An 11,659-nucleotide genomic window follows, 5' to 3' on the forward strand; every position below is an offset into this window, starting at 1 on the left:
TTTTTTAAACTTTTAAACTGCAGAAGATGAAGGTCAGAGTATGGGGCAAGGTCAGTAATAGGATTACGGGTACTCTGTGAACATGGCTGATTTTTAATTAATTTTAACAAATTTTAACAAATTATGAGAACTGTGACAGAAAAAAGTCCAAAAGGGCTCTGTTTTCTCTCTGTGTCCTTTCACACTTTGAACTCTCGATTCTCTCTGACTATTTTGGGTATCATCATGAAAATTTAGAGAGTTGTTAAGCAAGTGTTTCTGAGTTCAGGACTATAGGTTTTGTAAGGTTTTGTTTTGAAATGAGCTAATGGGAAGCATCAGAATGGCATGGGGGTATTTTCAATTTAACATTGTGGAATGTGAACAATCCATGCTGGCTATAGTATACAGCCACTCTCGTGGCTGTATAATAATTCCATCTGGAAGTTACTAGAGCATGGAGTACTGTGGCCAATCATTGAATTAGCGAGGTAATATGGGGAGGCACTCAGTTTCTTGGGCCCTGGGGAAGGCATCTGTGAGGGTCCTTGCTCTGCTGCTATAGGCACTAGGGCTGTGAAAAGTGGTTCAGGGGGTTCCTGCCTGCCAGCCTTGGGTTCAGTGGACTCCTGATCACCAGTATCAGGCTTATTTATTTATTATTTGATTTATATCCCATCCTTCCTCCCAGCAGCTTAGTCAGGAACCCAGTCTGGCTCTTTAGCTGTTAACTCTTTAGGTCTCTCACTTGGTGTTCTAGTCACTGTGGACTCCAGGGTCATGGCATATGATGATGTGCATTAGTCAGTGGTCAAATTGGGATATGCTGGGACGCCACCCCAATTCGCTTCTGATGTATCTATAACCACCCCACTTTTCCCCAATACAAGTCTGGTCTAACCATGACATTTCCTTTCCCTCCTCCTCTGAAACCATTCCAATTCTATCAAAAACATCCCTTTTTCATCCTATGTTGGCCACTGTCTTTAGTGATAAGTAACTCAGGGACAGAGCTCAGCAGGAAGAAGACTTAAGTAGTGAGTGTGGTGTGAGGATATTGGTGGGAAGTTAATCAGCCTTGATAACTGGCTGTTTGTGACAGGAGGCTTATCTAGTACCTGTAGCTATTTAGCCCAGTAGCAGGGAAGGATGGCATAAACGATCAGGCTCCTCATAGCAGGGTCTTTTCAGTTAAGGCTCCCCAGTTATGGAACTCCCTCCAATCAGAGATACATGCGTCCTTGTTGATGTCCTTTTGATATCTGTTAAAGACATATCTGTTTCATCTAGCCTTTGAAGACTAGAGAGATGGCTGACTGATTCCTCTTTGCTGTGATTTCTGTACTGTTGCTATTAACTGACCTGTGAGTTGGATTCTTTTCTGATTGTATTGTTGATTTTATATTGTTTTTATTATATACTGCCCTGAGAACTTTGGCTGAAGGGTGACCTAGAAATATAATTAATAAAATAATAAATCATTAGATGTTGCTTATACCCAAGGTCATGAGTTCGACTCCCGGTGTGTGTGTGTGATTACAAGAAGCATATATGGCATTTCTCCAGCAACAAACCTTTTTGGAATTTTGGCTAACAACCAGAGCTAGAGGGAAGATGGCATCTTGGGGTGGAGCACACGCTTCAGAGCTTCCTTCATTTCTTTGTTTCTCAGGCAATATATGATAGGGTTCAGCATGGGCGTCACAACATTGTAGAACACAGATGCCAGGATGTCTATATATATAGAATGGCTAGCGCTGGGCCTGTTATAATTGAACATGCAGGTGGAGTAGAATAAGGTGACCACCATGAGGTGCGAAGTACAGGTGGAGAAGGCTTTGCGGCGGCCTTGGGTCGTGCGGATCTTCAAGACAGCTGCCACGATGTTAACATAGGACACCACGATGCAGAGAAAAGGACTGACACCAAGCAGCATAGTTACTACCAGCAAGGTGATCTGGTTGGGGAACGTGTCTGTGCAAGACAGCTTAAGTAGTTGGGGGACATCACAGAACAAATGGTCCAGGTTGCGAGAGCCGCAGAAGGGCAGGAGAGCGGTCATGACAGTGTGCAGGACTGAATTGAGGAAGCCACAGGTCCAAGAGGCCGCCACCAGCTGGGCACACATTTTCCTATTCATGAAGAGGGTGTACATAAGTGGATGGCAGATGGCAACATATCGATCATAGGCCATCACAGCCAGAAGGAGGCACTCAACACCTACAAACGTCACTAAGAAGTAAAGCTGTACTAGGCAGCCTTGGATGGAGATGGTCTTTGTCTCTGCCAACAGATTCTTAAGCATGTGGGGCAGCGTGACGGATGTGTAGCAGATGTCCAGGAATGACAGGTGCCGGATAAAGTAGTACATGGGCACACAGAGGCCAGAATCTAGCCATCCAGTGGCCAGAATAAGACCATTGCCAAGCAAGGTGGTGATGTACATGGTCAGAAACAGGATAAAGAACAACACTTGGGGCTCTGGGAAGCTGGAGAAGCCAAGGAAGACAAATGCTGTTGTTGCAGTTTGATTTCCCATCTGCTTCACATCTGGAAGAGGTTTAGGAGCAAAAACAGAATGGCAACACACACAGCTGTAAATGATGCTTATTTGAACCCATGCAATTGTTCCCTAACCCCACCCAATCACATTGCATAGTCGTATTTCTCTCATTTGTGATGTGTATAACATGTGATGGTCTCCACTGCTCTCTAGCAAGCACATGTTAAGTTATAGGAATTCTACCCATCACAAGAGATTCGTTTGCATAATTTCCTTCTGGTGATTGCATACGACCTCCCAGGACACATTATTGAAGGCATTCCATTCATAAGGTCGGAATACTACGGCAACATTTTGTTGCCGTTCTCAGTTGTTAACTCTCCCTACCATCCTCTGTGTATATTTTGATAAATTAGAGCCGGGAATTACATTCCTTCAAGTTCCACTGCCTCCATGCATCCACATCACCTGCTTGCATTCTCCCTTTATTTTCCTTTAAAATTTAAATGTACTGCCTTCAAGTTGATTCCGACTTATGGCAACCCTAGGAATAGGGTTTTCATGAGGCTGAGAGGCAGTGACTGGCCCAAGGTCACCCAGTAAGCTTCATGGCTATGTGGGGATTAAAACCCTGGTCTCCCAGGTCGTAGTCTAACACCTTAACCACTACCCCACACTGGCTGTCTTATTTTCCTTTATCTCCCTGTTTTTTGTTATATTATGATGCTTCATTTCTGTCTTTCTTAGTTTCCCTCTTGCACTTTTCCATCAGTTTTTTTCTTTTACCTACTTCTTTAGCAACATTGTTCAATGAGTCTTCTATCACCCGCTATCCAGCCTTTCTTAACCTGCTGCCCCACAGATTTCGTTTTAATTAGTTAATTTTTTATTTGCAAATTTAACAAAAGGGAGAGAAGAAAAAAGCCAAAGGGATTATAAATAAATAAATGAAAGAGGAAAAAATAATATATAATAATAAAAACACACCAACAGCTCACATTAAGGATACAATAACCATCAGTAACTCTACCTTAAGTTAACCATGTAAGTTAGTATAAGTCCTCCAGATGTCCATATAAATATCCACATGAAATTGATGTTTAAAAGAAGTATGTTCAAATGTAGCCAGGGCAGTGAAGTCCTCAGACTATTGTGTGATAGACGGTGGGTGTTATTCCTTCCAGACTCGGAGCAGAAGTCTCCTAGCAACCATAAGGATTCCCAAAACTCACTTTTGTTACCCTGCTATTAATCCCCATACTACAGGAATCTAATTTAAAAGTACATGAGCATCTGAAAATATCAAAGATTTTGCCAATACAAAATTGATATGGACAAGTTCAGACCAAAAAAGAGTATCTCACAGGAGAAGCTGATATTGTATACTCCCATCATTCTTGACCATTGGCTATGCTAGCTGAGACTGATAGGAGTTGGAGTCAAAAACATTTGCAGTTTGGGTAGGTTGCTCTGTTATCTGTGAGTTTCTCTTTACCCTCTCAACCTCAGTTCACTTTATGTCTCCACACCACTGTGCAGCAGAGCAGAATTTCATCTACTTTGCTCCTATGTTATAGTTTCTTCTATTCAATGTGAGAAGGCTCCATTTTCAAAGCTATCTAAAATCCATAGTGCAGGAAAATGGGCTGATAGGAGTTGTAGTTCAGTGACATCTGGAGGGCCCCATGTTGGTTATCCCAGGTATAGATAATAAATTCCTACAACTGTGTTTGAGAATAGTAAGAGATACATAACTTTGAAGTAGACAATGTGATGCCCTTCAGATGTTGTTAGACTACAATTCCATCTAGCCAAACCTGGCCAATGGTTAGGGATGATGGGAACTATAATCTAACATCTTTCACGCACCAAGTTGGCTACCTCTGCAGATCCTTAATATTACTGCCAGTATATCCACTTGCAATGTTGTGGTAGCTGCAATGGCAGCATAAAGTTAAATTAGGGAAAGGACCCTAGCTAGAGTAAGTGCTGTAACCAGAGTAAGTGCTGTAGTTCAGTAGTAAATCATCTGCTTTCCATGTAGAAGGTCTCAGGTTCCAATCCTGACATCTCCAGGTAGGGCTGGGAGGCACCCATGTCTGAAATCTTGGAGAACTGCGGCCAGTCACTGACTGTAGACAATACTAAACTAGATGAACCAATGGTCTCACTCAGTATAAGGCAGTTTCCTATGTTCCTAAGTCTAGTTCTGTGGCTTTGTGCATACATAGATGATAGCACATCCTAAGTAGAGACAACAAATTGAAGATGCAAAATGAGAGAGGCAGGCAGGCAGAGACAGCAAGAAAGAACCAATAGATGCAAAGAAAGTCAGGAAGTGAATCACATTACATACCATAAACATATGGAGAGAAGCTTCTCTTTTGTATTTTCTTCAGTACACACCCATTACACATAAGCACACTAAATGAATATATCCATGCATATTTTAGTTCCACTTTGAATCCATGTTGCCAGAAACCATTTTTAAGTATTTTCATGTCTTTGCTGCAGATTTGGGGAGCAGAGCATAAAAATATCCCAGTGCCTTTGCGATTGATTTAACACAGAGGAATTGTTAAGAGAATTCCCAATGTGGTATAAGAAATCCCCTCACCTCCGGGGAACAATGTTCCTTGATTAGACCCAAAAGATTTCAAGGTCAGCCTGGTATTCCAGTGGACAATCGTATTGTTATGTTTGCCTCACTTCTCCAAGTGCTGCAGTGCCAACTTGGCTTTGGTTTCTTCTGAAAGGAGACCACAGGAGGTTCATTGGCATTTGTAATATTTGTGTTTATTTATAAATATTAAATAAACCTATTATTTAAATAGATGGACATTCAGCTTAAACACTCCAAAATCAGAGTTCACTGCTCTTATATCAGATATTTAGGGGGACAGCCAATACTCAAAGATGATTACAAAGCAAAAACTCAGACCCCCCTCTCTTTTTCACTCCCACTGCAATATATTGTTATTTTCACAAATAAACATCTGCTCTTCCCCCCCCCCCCGCTAGAGGGAGGGAATCTGGATCAGCCACCTCCTCTGACCAATTACCTAGCCTTCTTGGCTCCATTGGTGACAAATCACTGGAACGTAATGGACTACAAACCCTTTTTCATCAAGCTAGCCGGGTACTGCCTAGGGCAATCCACAAAGAAAAAGCATAACAGCATGTATGCTGATCAGTTTAGTAGTGAATATTTAGATAACATTAGCCCTTCCAAATAATTTGTTTCTAGTGCTTTCCATTTTAGGGAAATGTTTAACCTGATCCTAAACAAGTTTACACAGAAGCAAGTTAATACTACATCCACACCATACATTTAAAGCACACGGCTTCCCTCAAAGAATCTTGGGAACTATAATTTACACCCCACAGAGCTACAGTTCCCAACACCCTTAACAAACTACAGTTCCTGGGATTCTTTGGTGGAACCCATGAGCTTTAAATGTATGGTGTGGATGTTGCTCCTGTTGTAAGAAACTGGGCCGTGCCTCGCTCTGGTCGGTAAGGAGAAGCCAGACAGCAGTTTAGAAGAAAAATATAAACGTTTATTAAAAAGGCACTCACAGAGACAAACAGCGATGTGGGTGCAGTCGACAACCCCACTGTCTTTGTCCCTGATTTTTATACCCTCCAGTAAACAACTTACAGGAAGCTTACAGTAGGAACTCCAAATAAGGTAATACTACAGTTCAGTACATATCTGGTCTTTCCCAGATCCATCTCTGAGCCATACTTCCAGTCATGCCCTTGAACATGTCCTGAACACTTTGTGGGTGCATCATCAGCTTGCATTTCTATGATGGCGGATATAGAACATCCGTTGTAAAATGGAGGTGCTTAGTGAGAACAGTAGATAACCCTCAAGGATGGCCCTCAAGGAGGCACTTTAGTGTGTTAAAGGAATTAACCCTTAACACTGCCTCCTTTGAGACTCTGAATGCCAGCATACCAGAGTCTCACTTTCGACCATATTTGGCATCATTCTTCAAAGTGGCTCACTAATCTGGCCAATACCTTTATTTATGTAACATCACATTTCTTTCTTTAATTCCTTCCATCCTCCTTTCAACCGAATGTATGTATTGCATAACCTTCAGTGAACTTAAACATCTAACAATATATATATTAATGCAAAAAAATCAATTATAAGCCCTATTTCATGATATGCTATAGCAGTAATGGCGTTTTCTAGTGGATGAATTATCTTTATTACCCTACCCACATTATGGCTTCTTTTTATTTATAATACTTGGATTATAACGCTGAATCATTGTTATATCCATCATAGCAAATACCTTACTGATGTAATTCTGATCGGGAGGCCATTGTGGACATATACATGCTTGGTGTGAAACTTGTAATAACGATAGAAACACAAACCAACCAAACTTCCCAGCTGGATTCATTTCTACACCCATAGTACAGCCTAACTATCACAATATTTGTACAATAGCAGGAACATTAAACAGTAAACAGTAAACAGGGTAAAATACAACCAGAAACATCGACAATCACAGTACATCAAAATAATAAAGTACAGCAATAAGAACTACAAACAAAAGAATCTTATTACATCTGTAGCATCTTCTCTGGAAATCTGGAAAAAGGAGCACGGAAACTTTTATTTCTCAAAACCCACCTCCCACCGAGTGACTTTTGTAATGCCTTTTCTTCAACTGGCATGGGCGGAAATTATAACGGCCTTGGAATTCTTCATTGATACATGTGAGGAGTTCTTCCAACAAACACTCTTGATTAAGCTGCTCTTGGAAAGCCGCCAAGCCTGATTCCAACATGTCGGGACAGGAATTCACCAGATCCTCCAAGCCTTGTCCACAGTCTGGAAATTCTCCTGTAGCCCTTACTTGGGAAATCAAACTTGAATCAATGCTGTCCTTTATCGAAAAGCCTTCCTCTCTTAACATTTTGGCAATATCTGCATTTGCTCCATCAGGAAGACACTTTGCAGAACCTGGGAAGGAATCAAAGGCTTTTAATTTAAAGTTAGTGAGTTCCTCACATATTTCCAATGCCTCTTTCCGCTCTTTGTCAGGATTTTTTTCCAGCCAGCCTTGCTAGATCCTCTATAGGCAATTCTTCTAAGAGAAACAAAGCATCAGGGTCCCACGGTTGGGAGAGCATCTGTTGGATGTAATGTCCTTTTCACACGTGCTGCATGTATCCAGGCCTCCTTTTTCTTTGCTTTAAGTGCTATATTGTGCCAGACCTAAGAACGCCTGGACCTGTTTCTTAGTCCGAGGAACAGGCCACTTCTGAATGGCTTCTACCTTTGCTTCCAGGGGTCTGATATCTCCCCCACCTATGTAATGACCCAGATAAATGACCTGTCCCAAGCCAAACTGACATTTCTGAGCCTTGACAGTAAGCCCAGCATCTTTGATCCTTTTAAATACAGTTGTCAGGTGTTTGACATGAGAATCCCAGTCAGAGCTATATATCGCTATGTCGTCCAGGTAGGCACAAGCAAAGTTATTTAACCCATTAAGCATTGTGTTAATTAGCCTCTGAAAGGCTGTGGCCCCTGCTTTGACCCCAAAAGGTAACACTTTAAATTGGAACAACCCCTTGTGGGTCACAAGAGCAGATTTAAGAGCAGCATCTGGATCCAAGGGCACCTGCCAATACCCTTTGGTCAGATCCAAAGTAGTATTTGGCACTTCCCAGCTGCTCTATTAGATGGTCCATGCGAGGCATAGGGTAAGGGTCATTCTGGGAGATAGCATTCAGCTTCCTGTAATCCATGCAGAACCTGACCCCTCCCTCCTCCTCCTTTGATACCAGTACCACAGGTGCAGACCAGGGACTTTTAGAAGGTTCTATTACCCCCAGCTCTAGCGTAGCTTGAATCTCCTGCTGTATCCTTGCAGCATGCTGTCCAGTAGCACGGTAGGAATGAGACTGGATGGGTGGATGATCCCCTGTGTTGATAGAGAACTTAGCTAGAAAACACATCTTTGAATTCACTCAACACCTGAAACAATTGCGCCTGCTGTTCAGGAGATAAAGACCCAGGGATGAGGACTTGATCTACCCCCCCCTCCTGAGTTTCAGCCAACAAATCTGGAAAGTACTCCCCTTGATCCTTGGCAGCATAAGATAACCCCTAGATTTGTAAACTTTCATCATATTCACATGATAAATGCGATCTCGCCTTGTGGAATGGGGATAAGCCAATAAGTAATTAGTGCTATTCACCTTTTCATCAAGGGATGATCAAGGGACCTTCCCATTGTGAGGTTAATTTGTTGCCTGGCACTGCCTTCAGGACAAGTACCTCAGCTCCAATAGGAAAATGACGGACTTTGGTTTTCCTATCATATAGGGCTTTTTGCTTTTCCTGGGCTCCTTTTAAATTCTCCTAAGCCACTTCCCAGGCCCCCTGCAGAGTAGCCTTTAACTTCTGCAAGTAAGCAGCCACTGGAACTGGAGAGGAACTAATCTTGCCCTCCCACTCAGCTTTCAACAAAGCTAAGGGCCCACGAATCTCCCTCCCAAAAAGCAAATAATTGTGCGTGAACCTCGCGCTCCCCTGAATGGCATCATTATAAGAAAACATGACATACGGAATTCCCACATCCCACTCCCCAGGATGCTTCATGATATACACCCTCAATAGTTTCGTAAGAGACTGATTAAATCTTTCACATAAACCATGGGTCTGATGCGAGCCAGCTACCAAAATAAATGTTCCACTCCAGACACTTCCCACAGCTTCTTGATCAACTTATTCACGAACCCTAGACCTTGATCCAAAAGCAAAGTCTTTGGAAATCCTAGTTTGGAGAAAATTCCCAGCAAAGCTTTAGCTATACATTGTGCAGTGATACTGGTTAGGGCTATCGCTTCCCCATATCTTGTTGCAAAGTCTATGAAAGATGAATTTCCCCCCAGATTTGGATGTGGGCAGAGGACCAACCACATCTATGGCCATGCGTTCAAACAGCTCAGTCATAATTTCAGACACTTTCAGGGGCGCTTTTGCATGATCTTGAGGATATCCTGTGCATTGGCAGACGTCATAGCTGGCACAGAACTCTTGGACCGCCTTGCTTATCTGAGGCCAATACAGACTCTTAGTGATCCTAGATAGGGTCCTCCTGACCCCAATGTGAGCTCCGAAGACTGACCCGTGGGCCAGCTCCAGCACATCAGCTCTGTTCTCTTGTGGCACAATCAACTGTTTAGCTGCCCTCCAGTCTATCGCACTCCCTTTAGGAATGAACTCTCGATATAACAGTCCATCGGACCAGAAAACCCTCAGCCTTATTTTATCAGATAAGGTTCCTGGGGTATTTTCTGCCATTTTCCGACATTCTTCTAGACTGGGGTATGTCTGTAATGCTTGCTTAAATTTATCAGAGTTAGTAACTCCACTTCTCAACAAAGCATTAGATTTCTCTGCTGTAGCAGCATTAGCATCTGAATGCAGCTTGTGACGTTTCCACCTGTCAGGTTCCCACCTGCTTGTGGCTATCGCCTTTCACTAGGCACCACCTCAGGACACCACCAGTCAGGATCGTCGTTTTTATTTTTTTCTCACTCCGCTCTAGCACAGATCTCACAAGATCCCACTGCTAGGCAGCACCACCAGTCATTCTCTGTAAACAATACTGCTAGAGACTTTGCCTCAGTCTCTCTATACTTTGTGTCTGGGTGCCCTTGCTGTCCAGAACCCCCTTGTATCTTTGTCTATAAAGCATACAATCCTGGGTTGCTCTGGATACTTGACGTTGTTACAATATCTCCCTTCACTGCTGCCACCATATGATAGATTCCCTTCAGCCTTGGTAATTACCCTGCCCTCCCTTCTGGTCTGTGTATTCCCAGCCAAGGATCAGGCTTTTGGTAAACCAATATAGGTATTTATTTGATAACACCAGGAAATAACAAGATTATTTTAGGAATGTTTAACAAGCGTATGGTTTCATATAGTGTCACTCTTTATGTTTCTTGTCATATATATACTGTCTAAATATCAGCCAAATATAATCCAACCCTCCCTCAGAACTCTGCCAACCAACTCCTCCAAATAACTCTCCACTAACGACTCTCACCAACTCTCACCAACCAACCTCCTCTCAACTGTCATCCTCCCATTTATACCTTCAGCCATTCGAACACTCAGCCAATCATCATCCAGCATTCTCCAGCCTTCCAACCCATGCTCTCCCACCTCTCATTCAATTCACTTACCAAATATCCCTTAATAAACCTGCACTTACCATATTTACAGGTTTTAACATATAAGGACATTACACAACTCCTCTGAGTTAGTTGCCTCTCCTTTCTCAGCATCACAGCTTTCATCAGGCGTTGCTATGGAAACTGTCCCATCCTTATTGACTCTAGCAGAGTCTGCCTGTCCCAATACACATTCCTCTTCTAGCTCCGCTGGCTGTTCAGCCTTTTGGGCTTGACTGCGTGTTATAACTTGCATTGAAAGTCTTTTAAAAGAAATATCGTTCCCCAATAAAAAAATCCAGGGAGAATTATTCTGTTGGACCAGAAGGTTCTGGTCCCACTGCGCTCCTTTATAGCAAATGGGAATCTTAGCCACAGGAACTTCCACTGGTGCTCCCCCATATGGGTGAACAGTAAACTTCACTCCCGGTAGATATTGATGGGGCTCAACCAAACTGCTTGCCACTGAGCTTAGTTCTGCGCCGGAATCCCGGTATGCATTAACAAGAATCTGGTTGATATAGATGGGCTCTGTACATTGTTTAACAGCCCATGCCCGTTGTCCAGGCTCAATGAGGGTCATATTAACATGCTCTGGGGCTTGTCCTCCCAGCCCTCTCCTCTGGGCTTCTCCCTGGGGCTGCTTAGTGACACTCACCCCACTGGAGTTGACAGGAGCAATGGCGGCACTTGGATCAACAACTGGCTCCCTCAGGGTCCATTCTTCCTCACTGGCATCCTTAGACGCTTGTACAGGAAGTCCAAGGGATCTGCCATTTCTGCAGAGCTCACCAGTGCAACGGTAGGAGCTTTGGGGGGTGCTCCTGCTGACTTTTTCAGGGGGTTGGAACATTGCCTTTTTACATGTCCTTTTTCATGACAATTAAAGCAGATTACGTCAGTTGGGAAAGTAGAAGGTGTTTGCGCCCTCATAGGATTCTTTTCCTCTCCTTGCGGCTT

General features: G+C 43.0%; 1 protein-coding gene across 1 annotated transcript; it reads right to left on the reverse strand.

Moving 5' to 3' along the window:
• Positions 1 to 1,582: 1,582 nt before the first annotated feature.
• Positions 1,583 to 2,518, reverse strand: LOC133366409 (olfactory receptor 5V1-like). The gene has a single exon (XM_061589467.1). The coding sequence runs from the start codon at positions 2,516 to 2,518 to the stop codon at positions 1,583 to 1,585; it is 936 nt and encodes a 311-aa protein (XP_061445451.1).
• Positions 2,519 to 11,659: the final 9,141 nt, after the last annotated feature.

The sequence above is a fragment of the Rhineura floridana genome, chromosome 11 (genome assembly GCF_030035675.1).
Source record: "Rhineura floridana isolate rRhiFlo1 chromosome 11, rRhiFlo1.hap2, whole genome shotgun sequence".
NCBI classification, from domain to species: domain Eukaryota; kingdom Metazoa; phylum Chordata; class Lepidosauria; order Squamata; family Rhineuridae; genus Rhineura; species Rhineura floridana.